The following is an 18,236-nucleotide window of genomic DNA, read 5'->3' on the forward strand; positions in this document are numbered from 1 at the left end:
TCAATCTCACTATACGTATATGTACATATACATACACTAGACAGATCAACTTAGATTATTGAGACATTTTCTCACAGTTTTCATCCTGGGCGATGCACTGCAGCGGGATACCGAAGAACGAGGTGTAGGAGTCGTTGTACCAAACCAGCAGCTCTGTTCCTCTGGGGATATCCATACATGCTCTGTAGAAGATGCAGGATCTACAATACAGACACAGGCATGTTTAGTTTGAAAAGTGCATCAAAAGTAAACTTCACCACTCTCTCAGGTCATGTTGTCACTTTTAAATTACAATGCAGGGTAGACATTTAGTGCAGTTTATTTATTTATTTATCCCAACATGTAGTGATATTTCTTGGGAGTTGCAGGGAGTGCATAATTCAGGCATTCATCCTGAAAAAATAAGGTGTTTTACTTGAGAAGAGCTGAAGGAAAACCAAAATATTCTCTAGCTGAATCGAAGTTAAGAAATAAACACTAAATAGATAAATGCAACCATTTTGATATATAAACAAATTCATTCATTGGCAAACCTGAGAACTGATTTGTGGATAAAGTGTGATGTTTCAAAAATATATAATTGAGCTTTGCAAGAAAATTACAATTTAGAAAAATAACTACAAACAAATAAAACTATAAAAACTTTAAAGTTATGAACACACAAAAAACACACCAAACTATATGCAAATGAACACACATATCCACATTATATGCATTAGAATATTGAGGTCAATAGTGGTTCAGTTAAAAAAAACAAACAAGCAAACAAAAAACTTTCAGAGTAATAATGCTGAACAAAAGTGAAAAGCATTAATGTTAATCTATCCCTCTGTGGATCGGCGCCCTACAGGTTACAGATCAGGTCACTGAGGTCGTTTCTCCCAGCAGCTCCTCTCTGTCCCAACCTCACATATAAAAACTAAAGGTGTGCAGGCTTTCTGTTATTGCCAAAGCCTCTGGAATAGTCTGCAATTACACAAAGTCCACAAAGACTCGCCTATTGCTGTTTACTTCGAGTCGAGTCTGAGGTGTCTCATCATTTTTCTCAAGTTGAGTATTGTTTCTACAGACTTTTTATTCACTGATTTTTTAAAATTAATATAATTTTAACATTGCCAGCAATCACTGCAAAGATTTTTTTCAATCTATACGTGTTTTTCTGCACCATAGAGCACAGCTTATCTGCAGTGTGTCTCTTTGCAATATGGGACTCAAGCGACCTCCAACGTCCTATAGGTTGCTGAACACAGGTTTCAACAAAGGGTGCGGTTAAATCCATGACTTCTTGCAAAAGCAACATCAGTATATTTATGGCAGAATGTTTAGATTTCTGCCTTAAAACGTGGCTGGAATCCGAATGTGATCATTCAGAGTAAATTTCTGTGTGTGTGGACAGCAACAGGTTTGTCATTTTTCCCGGTTAATCACAATATCATCACAAACAGATTGGACGTAACTGCCAACTTGACCACATGTAGTCACAACGTGATAGCAGACTGATGCTGTAAAGATGTGGTCGCAGACCTTTCCATAACTTTGGTTGTGCAGAAGTCTTCAAGCAGTGGTGTGACTCTAGCATTAACTGTGTGCTGACTCTGGAGAGTGAAGGCCATTGTATGTACCTGGCTAAGAGGAACCCACCCTGAGGAGAGGTTTATATAGACTGCAGAGGTTTATATATAAAAACATACAGAGACAGCCACAGACCATTAAGTGTAAAGCACATCTTAAACATATTTTTCTTTTATAGGTACAGACCGCTGGACTTCTGGAAGGAAATAACTTAATTTTCCCTGCAAGGAGCCATGTAATTTTACTCTTTACCTAGAAGTGAAGCAGCACCAAAGCTCTCTAAAACAATAAAGAAAAGACATCGAAGATAAGCGCATGCCTGATTTATAGATGTGTGGATAACAACTTTGATGAAAATGTTGAACAAACTGTCCTTAAACCCTACTTCGGATAAAAACAGTCCTGGAAACAAGCTGGTGTGAGGTGGTTGGTGACTCTTTCCAGGTCTGATTTTACAAAAGCTTCCCATCTGATAACAGCTTAATTTCACATCGGACCAAATCCGAATGATTTATGGGAAATATCTGGTGTCTCTCACTCTGTTCAGACCAACTAATCACCATTATATTGTTCAAACATGCAGCCACTGGGCTGTCGGTTCCCGGGTCACACCACCGCTAAAACAAACACCTCATCCACCCAAAAACATCTTTGTAACAACATGAGTGAAATCCACATTCAAAACCACATTTTCATACCCAGACTATTTTAAAACACTTTCCCACATGTTTTTCTCCCACCGGGGCCGTACAGTGTCAGACAGACCAGATTGTAACAGAGGTCACAGGTTCAACTCCCTCACGACTCCCTTGTTTTTTTTGTTTTTTTTTGCCAAAGTGCCTTTGAGCCAGAAAACCTAGTCTGTGCAAACAGCTTGTGACAACCACTTAAAGTGAAATCAAATTACATTTAATACAAACCATAACTCCTTTTTCTTTTTTAAATTTCCATTCGAAGTGCACCAAGTTCCTCAGTATAAGAAATGTTCAATTAATAAAATTTGACTTGATGTTTCAAAAACACCTCAACACTGAACCTGCTCATCCAAGAAACACTCAATACTAATAATGTATTTATTTATTTTAGATTGATTTTGTATCTTCAAGGAGACATCAGTTCTCCTGAAAGTATCTATAGAAAGATATACAATCAGAATTTAGACAACTTTATTTTTTCTGGTCAAGTGACTCTCTGGGGAAGAAAGGGTTGAACAAACAGTGAGAGTTGGAGAATTTAAGGAGGACAAACGTTAAAGCAGAAAAACACACACACAAAAAAGTTAAAGATGATACAAAGCAAAATCAGACAGACAGGAGAGGGAGGTGGGAGTCAGCCAGTGACATTATGCTTAATTAATTAAGTTACGAAACATAAAACTAACAAGGGAGGAAATGGAAGAAAATGTAAAAATCAAACATAGAGACAAACAAATTAAAAGGAGGACTTAGAAATACAGAAATATGAGTTACATTTGCACTTAACATTGGGGGAGACAAAAATAACAGAAAACAGAAGCATCATAAATCTCTTTAAAATGGTCTTCCTCTCAGATTCATCAGTTTAAAAGATTTATATGATTTTTACAACATAAGATACTGAAACACACTGATGGCAACAATAACATCTAGAGCTCCCATGATCACCATGCATTCCTGCAAAAGTTGCACAATTTGAATGCATGATAACACTCAGCACAGCAATACTTTATTTTGGTTTAATAGTAGTTGATAATGACCCTGGCTCCGCCCCCCAAAGACACAGCTGTAGTAGTCTAATTTGTAAAAAACAAAATAAAATACAAATACTACTAAGTAAGTATTTCAAAGACGCCTATCAAGTGGCAAGATGTGTGTTTAGAAAGATTTTTATAGGACTACACTAATTAAATTCACTTCGGTTTATTAACAGTGCACACCTTTCCCATTGTCTACCGTGAAGTCCTGGCAAACTATTGCAGATAATTGCTATTATCAACTGACACTGAGGGACTGAAATGGACCTTCCAGGTTACGTGAGTACTAAAAGATCTGCTTATGTAAATGTTCATGACTATGATAACAGGAATGAGGCATTTCCCTCTTGTAATGTGTTATAATGTCAGAGAGGAGTTAATGAAGCCAGACAAGTCCTGAAGATCTGCGTTTAAGAATGTGTGTGTTTTATTAATTCTTTCCACACAGTGACAGGAGTAAGGTGTTTTTGGATCCATGTGAAAACACAGCTAGGAGGGACTGGGTTATAAATCAAACACACCCAATGACCTCCCCGGAAAAAAAGGAGAAAGAGGGGTGCACAAATATGCAGAAGCTTGTATGCATTAAAACAAATGTATGTATTGAAAACATGCGTATTGAACACATGCCACTACTTTCAGGTGGGGCTGTGTTATAAATCAAACACGCCCAACAGGCTGCGGTATGAAAAATAAAACCCCCTGCTGCCTTACAGCAGCCGACAGAGTTCAAAACGATTCGTCTGGCAGATCAGTGGGGCAGCGTCGTCAAGCGTCTGATCTTCTTCTGTTGTCTGTTTTCATAGAAAGCAAAGGTAAAAGCTTTATAATCAGGTTTTCAATAATAACACATGCCCGTCCATGTGCGCGGTTCAGGATTATAAATCACACAACTCCAACACCTCACAAGGAGTGCGTATGTGTCTTCATTTGCTTGAATGTGTTAAACCATTCGAGCTGACAAAATGTCATAAAGTCATGACTTCAGTCTAAAGGATCAAAGACCGACTTGTAACTCGAGAATCTCGAGCACGAACATAAATGCAGGAATCCTGCTCTGTTGCCTCATCAGTCTTTTCAGATAAAAGCCTGTTTGTCTTAGAAGAGGATCATTTGAAAGCATCTCCAGGAACTCAACAGGGAAGTGAACTCATGTCCTGACACACCTTTTTTTTTAAAAATAGATAGAGGTTATTAAATGTGTAGTTTGATAATGTGGATGTGTCTTAGCTTGGATCAGTATTACCAGTTTTTCCAGCCCTGCACCATGCAAGCCCATTAAGGTAATTTTAGACTCTGCTGTGTTTTTAATGGGAGGGCCCTAAAGTTGGAGTTTCACTTCAGTCTAGTTTTTCTGATGGGAATCTAGCTAAACCCAATATATTACTATAAACAGAGACATTTTAAGAGACAGGCATGGTGCTCAATTATACATGACTTTTCTGAAAGAGCAACACTGGTGGTAGAAGAATAATGCCCAGTAGAAATTAGATTTGACTGGTAATTCTGCACACAAAGTGTTTAGATTTTCATGACCAAGATCAAGTTAAAGTTATTTTAGATAATGCTTTAAAACATATGTCCAAATAAGTCTCTTTTCAGGGTTAGGGTTAGGGTTAGGGTTAAATTTACAACTTTCACTACATGTATTTTCAGTTCCCCGTCACAGCTGTTAGCATAATTGCACGTTAGCATTCGACTTTTGAATCTATCAGGAAGATGTTTTAGTCACCTGACCCAAGGCTCTTTATAATACTGTGTCAGTAAAGTATTAGATAATAGAATGTATTGCTGTAAACATAATTGAAACTGAGTGGCTGATGGGAACCCTGCAGGGTGTCAGGTTTCTGTTGTCAGGCTGAACAATGAAAACATTTCATACTTTTTGGAATTTGGCAGGCGTTTGTCAGTGCATGTATCCTGCCGTTTAGGTCTCACACAAACTCTTCCTTGACATTATTCTATTTTGAAGCAGCTCTCCTATCTGGTATCTGGTAAGTATAAAACAGAATATCTGTGTGTTTAAATGCATATTGTTTGTGTATATCTGCAATCCAAATCTTGTTTAGTCATTCGTAACTTTCAACAACTGGAAAGAAAGTGTGTGGTAAAGCACTTAAGTGGGGTCAAATAAATACCTGCTGCATATTTAGTGACAAAAAACAACGTAACTTACATAGGTCTATGGTGATGTCATTAGCATGTTTAGAAGTAATGATTATTTTCCAATAGAAATGTACAAAACTCTGGAAAATACATTTGTAAATCCAGTTTGTATTTCTGTCTATATTCTATTTCTACAGAGGGGTTAGTTCATAGATTAGTAAGACCTTTAAGCACTATTTACAAATGTAATGCATATTTGTAAATTTTTGAATATTTTTGCAAATTTAGCATTATCAAACATGAAACTTTAGTAAAATTCTAATAGAAAAAAAGTTGTTTCTTTTTTCATTATTTTCAACATATACTATGTTCATCCTGGTTTCCTTAAAAACAGACAAACCGACATGACGGTGACTTCAACCAAAAATATGACAGAATGATGTTCCAGTAAAATATACCACAGCCTCAGGTAAGTGCAGCAGATTTTTACTTTGCAAAGCAAAATCAGTATTCAGCACGAAAGCTGTAATTCAGAATTTTTGTCTGAATTATAAATTAAATATTTGTTTGTTATCACAACTTCTGTCAAGTTAAAGTTTGCAGAAACTAAAAAGGTTGATACTCGTGCACTTGTTGAGTGTAATGATTTTGAATTATTTCATGTATGTGTTCAATGTAGCTTGCCATCACCAGTGTGTGAATGTGTGTGAATGGGTGAATGACTGGATGTGTAAAGCGCTTTGGGATCCTTAGGGACTAGTAAAGCGCTATATAAATACAGGCCATTTACCATTTTTTAAGTTATATGTTTATTGTATTTTATAGTATGGCTTGGTGCATGGTACTTGATACTTTGGCTACTATTATTCACTATTCCTATACTGGTCAGGTGAATAATGCCATTCTATATTTGGCGACATCTATGTTTAAATTCTATACATTCACCAGCCTCCAACTGTCACACAAAAGAATCTTGAATGGTTAAACATGTGAACATCGTATCCTTAAATACATTTGTTTATGAAACAGTTTATGATTTTTTGGAGAAACGAATTCTTCTCCTTATACTAACATTCACTTCTGAACATTTGTGCTTCTAGTAGAAAAATATTTTAGCTATATTGTTTGCAGTAATGAAACAATGAATTAATTTTGCTTTTAATCTGAACTGAACTCTTCATAATTGTATTTAATTTTTTCAAATTTAACAGACACTGAACTGAACTTCTGTGTGGTGGAGTTTTGTTTGCACAAGATGGCAACTGGTAGGTCCAGATGATGTTTGTGTGCAAGAATAATATAGGTCACATAAAGAAGAATAAAGGCAGCACACACACACACACACACACACACACACACACACACACACACACACCTGTGAGTTGGAGAGAAAATCGAGAAAATGTACACCTCTAACCTTGGCCTGTGTTACCATAAAATACGACAAGAGGTTCATGTCATTCTTGGGCTTTTCTTTACCGTATAATATGAAGTTCCTTGAGGAGACAACTGTTTTGATTTGGCGCCTAATCAACAAAATCAAATTGAATTAAACTGAATAAAGAGCAGACAAATGATCTACAATAGTGTATTCTGCAGCGCACAAAGCATTACTCTTTCCTGGGATAATAGCAATCCTGTTCTAATCTTGATATTAATAGAGAAGGGTTGATAATTTCCTGTCATAAAATTGCAGCAATATGTAATGCCTTTGTTTTCTTTTTTTTGTCCTCTGTTTTTGTCTTTTACAGTATCTGAACTCAGAATTGTGATTCTTGGAAAAAACAATGACGATAAGACAACGCTGAGCACTTTCATCAGTGAAAGATATGACTGTCCTTATCAAAAGAAAAACAAGCAGTTTACTGAAATTAAAGGAGAGTGGAGGAGAACTCCATTCACTTTATTGAAAACATCAAATATCTTCATTGTGCCTGCAGAAAGAGTGCGATATGAGATAAAAATGTGTATCGCACACTGCCAACCTGGACCAAATGTTCTGTTGCTCCTAGTAAATCCTTTGGATTTCACCGAGGACGATAGACAAAAAATGAAGTTCATCGTGAGTTTCTTTGGACGAGATGCTTTTAAACACTCATTGGTCATCACAACACATAATGACAGGGGAGGGAATTCCTCAGTGAACCAACTCGTCCAAGACTGCAGACAAAGACAGCACAAAATCAGGCTTGATGAAAAATATTTTCTTGAACACGATCTTCAAGAACTGATGAAACAAATGGAGAAAATAGTAAGTGATAACAGGGGGTATTTAACTTTTACTGAAGACGCTGATCCCATTGTGGTGCCTACAACTACAAAATCCCCTCTAAACCTGATTCTGTGCGGGAGAAATGAAAGCTTGAAAACTTCAGCTGTTAATGCCATTCTGGGACAAAGAAAATGTATTCCATCTAAGAGCTCATCAGAGTTGACCAAACACCAGGCAGAGGTTTGTGGCCGTCGTGTTTCTGTGCTGGAGCTGCCTACTTTGCACGGAAAACCTAAAGAGACGGCGATGAATGAATCGTGCAAGTGTGTCGACCTCTGTGAACCTGAGGGTGTCCATGCCTTCATGCTGGTCCTTCCACTGGACCATCCTACTGATGAAGACAAGAAAGAACTGGAAGCCATCAAGAATACTTTCAAGAGTGTGATCGATAAGTTCACTGTCTTGCTTTTTATTGTTGAAAATCCAAATCTTGGCCAGTCTTCAGCAGTGGAGAAGATTCTAATAGACAACAAAGACATCCAAGAGCTCTATAGGCGCTGCGGTAAACAACACATCGTTTTTGACATAAAGGATAAGCATCAAGTCGCTGATTTGTTACGTACTGTGGAAACAATGAGAACTGTCGGTTGCAGAAGCTTCACAAAAGATATGTTTCCAAAACCTCCACTGAAACCAGTTTCAAGACATGTATCCCTTTTAAAGCCAGAAAATTATAGACATCGCTGGACACCACCTATTAGGATGGTGCAAAGCAGAGAGCCTCTCAGGATGGTGCTGATTGGGAAAACTGGTTCTGGGAAGAGTGCCACTGGAAACACCATGCTGGGCAAACAGTGCTTTTATTCAAAAGTCTGTCTGAAGTCTGTGACAAGTGTTTGTCAGAAAGAAACAGGAGTGATTGACGGGCGCCCTGTCGTTGTGGTTGACACGCCCGGCTTGTTTGACACGATTTTGTCCAATAAAGAAGTTGAACAAGAGCTTGTTAAATGTATCAGCTTACTGGCTCCTGGACCTCATGTGTTCTTACTGGTGGTGCAGATTGGTCGCTTTACAAAGGAAGAAAAAGATACCGTGGAGCTCATCCAAAACTTTTTCGGTAAGAAGACAAAGGATTTCATTATTGTCATATTCACCAGAGGAGATGATCTTCGAGGTCAAACATTTGAGAGTTATATAAAAGAAGACAGCGAAGGATTCCTAAAACAACTGTCAGCTGATTGTGAAGGGCGATACCATGTCTTCAATAACAATGATCATAACAATCGTTCTCAAGTCAGTCACCTTCTGACCAAAATTGAAATGATGGTGAGGAAGAATGGTGGTGGCTACTACACCTCAGAAATGTTTCAAGAAGCAGAGGCAGCAATACAGATGGAAATGCAGAAGATCATGAAAGACAAAGCAAGAAAGATAGAGAGTGAAAAGAGGGATCTTATAAGAAAATATGAGGAGGAAATGCAAGTGAAGAGGAACAAGTTAACACACCTAACAGCCAAATTTGAAGAAGAAATAAAAGCAAACCAAGCCCAGGTAGCCAAAAAAATGGAGGGTTGCATTAAGAACCAACAGGAAAATATGAATAGAGAAAGAAAAAAGAGAGAAGAAGAACAAAGGACTAAGAAATTGGAGGAGAAGGACCAAATTTATAAGTGGGATAAAGAAGATGAAGCTCTGCAGAAAGAAATACAAAGACGAGTGATTCCTGATGGGATTTTATTACAGAACAGAGAAATAATAAGAAAAGAAAGAAAGGCTTGGGAAGAGGAAAGAAGAGCATGGTGGGATAAACAATGTTTAGAGGAGGAAGAGAGATTTTGGGAGGAACAGAGACAACTTAAAAAGCTCAGAGAGGAAGCTATGCAGGAACTAGAGAGATATGAAATCAAAAGAAGACAAGAGGAACGAATCGGAAGAGAACAAGAGGAAAGACAACTGAAAGAAAACTATAGGAAGGAACTGGGAGAAATGATGAGGAAACATGAAGAGGAGGCCAGAAAACAAGCTGAAGAATGCAATGAATTCAGACAGAGATTTAACCAGGATTTATCAGCTGAGATGGAAAAATATAGAAATGAAACAGAAGATTTGAGGCAGAGTCAACAAAACAAAAATGACTTCATGATAATGCAGCTCAGGAGAAAAAAGGCCTATGACAAAGACTTCGACAAGCTGCAGAAAAGACAACAAATTCAAATGACTAACCTAAAATTATCAAGTTTGCACTTTGACAGTAAAGAGCAGCTAAACAAGCAAATTGATGAGCTGAAAAAAGCGCATCAAGAGGAGATAAATGAGTGGATTCAGGAACATGTGAAGAAAGCCACACAAAATAGCACTTGTAGCATTTTATGAGAAGTTTTGCGTTTCAGTGTTGTTCAGTTTTTCAGCGTTAGATGTATTATATGTAAAGTCTGTATAAATAAAGTGATCACCATAGCTAATGGGTTTTGCACATGCAGGTCAGAGTAGCTGTAAAAGACAGCCAGGGTGGCAAGTTTCACTTTGTAGACATTTTTGGATTTCTTTTCTTTTTTGCCATTCGACACAGGTCAAATGAAGTTTACTAAAAAGCATTTACTCTGTTAATATATATGTATTCTTTTTTTTAAAAGACAATTGGAAAAGGAAGATGCAGAATTGCTGACAAAGCACATTTATTTTTATTTCACAGGGAGCCTTTTATTCTTGAAAATTGTCACTCCGGTGATAAATTTATGTACAAAAATAGGCAAAGACTGCAACAACACTTTTGAAAAAAAAAATATTGTTCTTATTTTCTCATATTTTCTCTTATATTCATGTTATTAATCACCATGGACGATCTGATATCTTCCTGTTGGTGTTGTTTCCACATCATCATAATAAATGTTGTTCCATGTTCAACATTGCAAGTGACCAATCACATTGTTGTGACGTCGCCCTTTTGTGCCTTTGAAAAATCTACTTCACTTGCGAGAAGAGAAACCGCTTCTGTCCGCCGATCCAGGAACTTGAATTCTTTGCATTTCAGGATACTTTTCTTCAATAAACGGTAAGCATTATACATATTGTCCTTACAGAGGCGGTTTCTCTTCTCTTCTCGTTTTTTTCAAGGTCGCGGATGACCTCAGGAGAAGGTGATTGGTCACTTGCAATTTTGAACCCGGAACAACATTATTTATGATGACGAGGGAACAACACCAACACGAGGATATCAGATCGTCCAATCACCACACTGGCAGAGAAAGCATGTCTTACACTGCAGTGCCAATCAGCTGGAGATTGCTACCGGTCACTTTGTTAAATTGGTCATAAAGAGGTGAAAATAAATAAGTAATGGTGCTGCACAGAAAACCACTTTGTGATTATTGATTTTACTTTTTAGCTGGTGTTTCTAGTTGAGCTCTGCACCAAAGGACAGCTACGACGAGGACGGAACATGTATGTGTGTCAGCTCTGTTGACTGTCAACATACAAACTTTACTTCAGTGTGTTATTACACTGACCTCTTCTTTTTGGCACACTCCTTATAAATGTTCTGGTTGCTTGTTTTGTTGTCTGTTATTATCAGCTTATTATTCATATGTAAATCTTCACTTTAAATCTCAATAGAATATGCTACACAAATTAAGCTTGACTGATTGAGAAAAAAAATCTTTACAGAAGTGAACATATTGAAATAAACTAATAAAAGGTGACTGACCTGTAGGACCACCTATTCTTTAGTTTGCATTGACTTGTATTATAAATTATGTGAATGGAATCAAACTAAAGTCTAAATAAACATGAGAGTCTAGTTTGAGACTTTTGAGACTCCAATTGGCTCTTCATTACAGTAGGTCAGAGTTTTACTGCATCCTTGTATATTTTTACTGCACAATAACTTTATATACTGCCAGGTAGGTTTGTGTATCACAAAGAAAAATAATTTATTAGCAGATTTATTAGCAGACATTAATGGATGAATATGATCTTATACCTAAATAATAACTAACTGTAGGAGACTAAAAGAAGAAAAAAGTACTATGTTACATTCCACCACTTCTTTCCTTTCTGATAACGCAGAACATTGTCAGATTGAAAGGAAAGGGTTGGGCAGGTGCATAGTTTGACAAGGTGTTTCATGTTTCAGGCGTCATTACTGAAGCGAGAGGAGAGGGGGGGGGGGGGGCGGTTGGGTGCTGCCAAGGTTTGTTTTTCCTTCAGAGAACCACACCACTTTACTTGTTGAGTCAAAATCGAAACAAAACAAATCATGCTACAGATGTCACTAGCAAACGGGAAATGTCACCTGAACATGCATATTTTTTTTCTTTTTTTGCTTTGGTGCAAAATTTCTGTAAGCCAACAGGAAATGCTGAGAACAAGTCCAACAACTAACGACATGCTGCAGAAACCTACAAATCACTGACAGTGACACCCAGGAAGACGAGTCTGTGTTTCAAATGCATTTTGATATATATCCTTAATGGATAATAATAAAATACCTTAGGTCAGTGGGAAGGGTTAAACCCTTAAAACTCTTTTATTTGAACTGAAGTACACTCAAAAAACTGGTACAATATGAGTGCATACTTGGGATACATGGGATTATTATTTTGTTCCAGTTACACACAGATAAATGGCCTGCCTGCATTTGTATAGCGCTTTATTTAGTCCCTAAGGACCCCAAAGTGCTTTACACTACATTCAGTCATCCACCCATTCACACACACATTCACACACAGGTGATGGCAAGCTACATTGTAGCCACAGCTGCCCTGGGGCGCACTGACAGAGGCGAGGCTGCCGGACACTGGCGCCACCGGGCCCTCTGACCCAAATTAATTGTATATGGCAACCTGTTTAGGTTTCTACTAATTAAATATAAATTGGTGTATGAAGCCTCAGCTTCAGTATCAGTAATTTTTTGCCCATTTGAAGCTGTGCTTTTAGAAATAGTTTCACAACAGCAGCATCATATCTTGACTGTTTGCATGCTTCAGATTTAATCCCAACATTTCATTCTCATTTCACGTGGGCTAAAGTTATGAACATCCTCCTGTGGACAGGTTATACTAGTTTTTACTGCCACACTTTGTTTGTTTAGAGCCCCTAACATTTGCCTTATGGTTGTGGAAGAACTTGAAAAAATAAGTGTAGAGAGAACAAGTAAAGTCACAGTCATAAAAATCCAGTATCTGTTTCCTTGACGTACCACAGTTGTCAGTCATCGTTATAGGTTAAGTCACCTGTCTGTCATAATAAGCACAGCTCCGCCTTAGTGAAGTACGTGAGCTGCTTTCCTTTTAGGGTGCTACCTTCATTATTAGCTTTGACACCATGAGGAAGTCATCTGGTGAGTACTTACATTAAAGTATATTTAACAAAAATTTAAAATACATGGACATATGTGGAGTTCAAATGGTTATCCTTAAACTGTAAAGAGACCAAAACAACAACAACAACCTTTTAATTGTATTTTTGCTTAGGTATATCAAAAGTAGTATTACCACATACTCTGACAAAGGGACAATTTCAGTGCAGCATGTTTAAGTATGTCAATGTAATTCGACTCAAAATGTAATTCAGATATTTAGGTTATTTATGCTGAAGCCATTTAAGTCAGAGATTATTCATTGAACTGTATTCATCATATACATGTACTAATGCTTAATTATTACATTTGCCAAGATACCACAGAAATATAGTTTTATGCCAGAACACTTTATGTATTATCTAAGAATACATTTTACATTATTTAAACACTTGTTAGCTTCTTCTTGTGTGACAAAGTCAGCTGATTTAAAGAAAAACTGCCACATCCAAACGAACAAAAGGAGAGATACCTTAGACACACCCTGTTAAATGAGTCTAATAAGTCAGTGAGCAGATACAGAAGGACCTCTAATTCAAACTCTAATCAAATTAATGTCTTTAGTTCATGGTTCTGAAAAGCTCATTGTAGAAAACACTCCCATAAATACCACAGGTAGACACTCCTGTTTCATAAGGTTGTATCTGCTGAGTGTATATATACACACACATATATATATATATATATATATATATATATATATATATTGTGTCACAAGTTCATTGTTAATCCCTTGTTGTTGCTTTCATTTAACCCCAACAGATTCCAACATTTTGTCCAGCTGAAGTTTCCAGGTCAAAAAGGTGAAAACATGGCAGCACGTGGTGAGTTCAGCAGATGGCCAAAAATATCCCTGCATTCAGGATGGTTGCTATTTGAGAAAGTAAATACAAGCTAGCAACTCTTAAAGATGTTTAAGTAACAGATCCATGAGTTTGAATATTTATTAAACACTGAAAGACTTCCCAAAAGAGTTGAAAGACTTTGACATCTTTCATTCCACACATTATCCAAGTAGCAAGTTCACTGTAAAGTCATTCACCAGGAATGTGAGCTTACAGGTATTTTTGGACCACCAAAAGACACTTTACTGTGTGTGTGTGTGTGTGTGTGTGTGTGTGTGTGTGTGTGTGTGTGTGTGTGTGTGTGTGTGTGTGTGTGTGCGCGCATTGTGTTTAGCAGCTCTTTTTTTCCCCTGATGATCCTTGTTTTTTTTTCACCAGAACCCTCTGAACTTTTCAATTCTGTTTTATTTTATTTATATAGCACTAAATTAAAACAACAATGTCCTAATAGCGCCTTATATTGTAAGGTAAAGACAGAGAAACAGAGAAACCAAACAAGCAGATAACCCGCTATGAGCAAACACTTGGGTGTCAGTGGGAAGGAAAAACTCCCTTACAATACAAGGAAACTGCCAAAAGAACTGGCTCAGGGAGGGGTGGCCATCTGCCATGACTGGGTGGGGGTGAGTGGAGGAAGACAGGACAAAGACATGTTGTGGAAGAGAGTCCGAGATCAATAATAACTAATTATTACAATATAGAGTGGTGGCAACCTTACTTTTCATGACTAGCTGCAATTAATTAAAAAATGAAAACCTTAAAGTGACACCAAATGCAGATACAGACTTAACAAATGCAAGCTTTTGTATGACAGGAAGACCCCTATCATTAAACAGCTTCACTAGATCAATGCAAGACAAAAACACAAAATTAAAAGACAACTATGACACTAAGCAAATTGGAACAATATGGCATTTAATGTGTTTTTTGTGTTTTTCTACAGCATCTCAATTCAGGATTGTCATATTTGGGAAGAATGATAATGAAAAGACTGCACTAAGCAACTTCATCACAGGGAAAAAGAATCCTATTCGTCTAACAGCGAAGAAATCTATAGTCCAAGGAGAATGGAGAAAAATACCTGTAACAGTGGCAAAAACCACAGACCTCTTCAGTCTGCCTGTGGAAAGAGTGAAACTTGAAATGAAGATGTGTGTGGCCCGTTGCCCCCCTGGACCAAATGTTCTCCTGCTCGTACTCAATCCTTCTGATTTCACTGAGGATGACAGACGCACTCTGAAGTCTATCTTGTGCTTGTTTGGTGGTGATGCCTTTAACTACTCTATGGTCATCACAACACAAAAGGGTGAAGCAAAGAATACAGCAATAGATCATTTTATCCAGAACTGCAGAAAGATGCATTACACACTTGACTTTGACAAAAAAGACTTTTGTGACTCAGATCGTGAAACACTGATGGGAGAGATGGAAAAAATTGTGGCTTACAACAGGGGAGGACATTTGAACTTTACAGAGACTGCTGACCTAGTAGAAGAACCACAAGAAGAATCTGGACATGGAACTGAAGAGCCTCAAATTCCTAATCTAAACTCTTCTTTGAATTTGGAACTGTATGACAGACCTCGAGTTGATAAGGAAAACCTGCAAAGTCCACGTTTAATTCCTCCTTTAAACCCGGAACAGAATGAAAACCCTCAGGCCAGTACAGAAGTACCTCAAAGCCAAAAACTAAAACCTTTGAATTTGGTGCTGTTTGGGAGATTTAGAGTTGGTAAAACTTCAGCTGCCAATGCCATCCTGGGAGAAAGAAAAGTAGAATCTGAATCATCTCAGTGTATTAAAAATGAGGCTGCGGTGTGCGGTCGTCTGGTTTCACTGGTGGAGCTGCCTGCTCTCTGTGGAAAACCTCAGGAGGAAACAAAGAAGGAAGCATTCAAGAGTATTTCCCTCTGTGATCCAGAGGGTGTCCATGCCTTCATCTTGGTTCAACCACTGGATCCTCCAACCAGTGAAGACAAGAAAGAGGTGAAGACTATTAAAGATACACTGAGATCCCAAATTGACAACTACACCATGATTCTTTTTACTGTGGAGTCAGATCCTACACACCCAGATGTTGTTAACTATGTAAAAACTAATAGAGAAATCCAAGAACTTGTTCAGAGCTTTTTTGGCCGATACATTGTCTTCAACATCAATGACCAAGAGCAGATCCCTCAGTTATTGGATGCTGTAGAAAAGATGAAAGGTGGGGCATCAACAGGCTTCAAAATAACAATGATTCCAAGACCTCGCCAAAAACTTTCACGGCTCGGATTGAAACCTGAAGTAATGTCTGAACTGAATAAGAAGATACATTTTGAAAAAAATATGAAAAAAGGGCAAATTCCGAAAAAAGAACAAATTCCGAAAAACAGACAGATTCCACAAAAAGAAATTCAGAATCATCTCAGAATCGTGTTGATTGGTAAGACTGGAAGTGGAAAAAGTGCCACTGCAAACACTATATTGGGAAGGGACTGCTTCCACTCGAAAGCCAGTATGAAATCAGTAACCAAGCTCTGCCAAAAAGAAACAACAGAGATTAATGGGCACCCTGTTGTTGTGGTGGACACACCTGGTTTATTCGACACAAGTCTGTCCAACGATGATGTTAAACAGGAACTCGTGAAATGCGTCACAATGTTGGCTCCCGGACCTCATGTGTTCTTACTCGTCCTGCAGGTCGGTCGTTTTACAGAGGAGGAAAAAAAAACTGTGGAGCTCATCAAAAACTTTTTTGGCAAGAATTCAAATGACTTCATCATTATCTTATTCACCAGAGGAGATGACCTAAAAAATGAAACAGTTGAGAGTTATATAGAAGAAGACAGCGAAGGATTCCTAAAAAAACTGACAGCTGATTGTGGAGGACGATACCATGTGTTCAATAACAATGATCCAAGTAACCACTCTCAAGTCAGTCAGCTGCTCGCCAAGATTGAGTCAATGGTGAAGAAAAATGGTGGCGGCTACTACACCTCAGAAATGTTCAAAGAGGCAGAGGCAGCAATTCAGAAGGAAATGCAGAAGATTATGAAGAAGAAAGAAGAAGAGATAGAAAGACAGAAGAAGGACCTTGAGAAAGAACATGAAAAGAAATTCCAAGAGGCACAGCTAAAAATTCAACAAGAAAGAGCTGCAAGAGAAAAAGCATTGCAAGAAAAGGAAGAACTCATTAAGAAAGAGGAAGAGGAGAAGAAAAGGATGGAGGAAAAGAGAGCAGAAGAGGAAAAAGAGAGGAAACGGAAGGAAAAAATTCAGCAACAACAGTGGGTACAGAAAGAGAAAGAAATTAGATCCAAACCGGAAGAAGCTACATATGCAAACCAAAGGAACGAAGAAATACAAAAAGAAATAGAGGCTTGGGAGAACGAACAAAAAGAGTGGGAGAAAAAACGACTTCGAGAAGAACAACTGAGACTGAACGAGCAAGCACGACTGGAAAAACTCAGAGCTGAATATGAGCAAGAAAAAAAAGAACATGAATGCAGAAGAAAAGAAGAGGATCGACTCAGAAAAGAACAGGAGGAAAAAGAATGGAGAGAATTGCAACAAAACTTAGAAAAGCAAGTGGAGGAGATGAGGAGGAAAAATCAAGAGGAAGCCAGAAAACAAGCAGAGGAGTTCAATGAATTCAGACAGAGATACACCACTGACTTTGCAGTTGTGGTAGCAAAGCATGAAAGGGAAGTTGAGAATATGAAACTAAAGCAACAAAAAACCAACGATTTAATGATTCAACAGCTGCGCAGGAACAAGGCATATCAAAAGGACTTTGACCTAATGAAGATGAGACAAGACGAAGAAATGAGCGAGCTCAAACGGTATAGTCCAGAACCAAAACAAATTGATGAACTACAGAAAGCTCACGACGAAGAAATAAATGAGTGGATCCAGGAACACGTGAGGAGAGCCACAGAAAAAAACTGTTCCATCTTATGACTTTTTACATTGATATGCTGATATGATGACACTTTAGTGATGATTACTTGGATGTGAGCAACATTTGAAGTTACTACATCAATGAGTGTTTAATGGAGGCCATTTCCTTTGAAAGAAAAGAAAAAGAAAACAAGTTTCTATATGTACGTTTCTACATGTAAACATAGTCATTGTCAGTGTCCCACATTAAAACCTCATGATGAATATAAATTTCCTAATTGCCAAGAAATGGTTTGCAGTAGAGATGAAAACAGCCTTTGACATATTTTTTTTCTTGTGTAAGCATATAAAGAAAACCACTCACTATGGAACACACAAGGATGAGCAATATGTAAAAAGATTTAATGTAGGCACTGTGCTTTTAGTTTTGACCAATGATTAAGTCGTTTGGAGGTCAACAGTGATCACTGACTGTTTTAGGAGCTTTTTGAGATTAAATAGAAGAAAATACATAATATTAAACATGTT

General features: G+C 37.7%; 3 protein-coding genes across 10 annotated transcripts in view; 2 read left to right on the plus strand and 1 right to left on the minus strand.

The window, feature by feature from the left end:
• The window catches only part of prdm6 (PR domain containing 6), a 203,938-nt gene that overhangs the window by 38,937 nt on the left and 146,765 nt on the right, over positions 1–18,236 (minus strand). For all 8 annotated transcript variants that reach the window (XM_082554516.1, XM_082554518.1, XM_082554519.1 and 5 more), the window contains one exon: positions 76–200. In XM_082554516.1, coding sequence (XP_082410642.1) covers positions 76–200 — 125 coding nt within the window. The remainder of the gene's footprint in view (positions 1–75; positions 201–18,236) is intronic.
• LOC309718893 (GTPase IMAP family member 8-like) lies at positions 5,112–10,976 on the plus strand. Its single transcript, XM_082554512.1, has 4 exons — positions 5,112–5,298; positions 5,805–5,879; positions 6,622–6,675; positions 7,162–10,976. Exons 3-4 carry the CDS (start codon positions 6,666–6,668, stop codon positions 9,993–9,995), a joined length of 2,844 nt encoding a protein of 947 aa, XP_082410638.1. The 5' UTR covers positions 5,112–5,298; positions 5,805–5,879; positions 6,622–6,665; the 3' UTR covers positions 9,996–10,976.
• On the plus strand, positions 12,873–18,019 carry LOC309718890 (GTPase IMAP family member 8-like). Its single transcript, XM_082554508.1, has 3 exons — positions 12,873–12,960; positions 13,741–13,802; positions 14,767–18,019. Exons 2-3 carry the CDS (start codon positions 13,790–13,792, stop codon positions 17,766–17,768), a joined length of 3,015 nt encoding a protein of 1,004 aa, XP_082410634.1. The 5' UTR covers positions 12,873–12,960; positions 13,741–13,789; the 3' UTR covers positions 17,769–18,019.

This window comes from Aulonocara stuartgranti, assembly GCF_965226115.1.
Source record: "Aulonocara stuartgranti genome assembly, chromosome: 12".
In the NCBI taxonomy this organism is placed as follows: Eukaryota; Metazoa; Chordata; class Actinopteri; order Cichliformes; family Cichlidae; genus Aulonocara; species Aulonocara stuartgranti.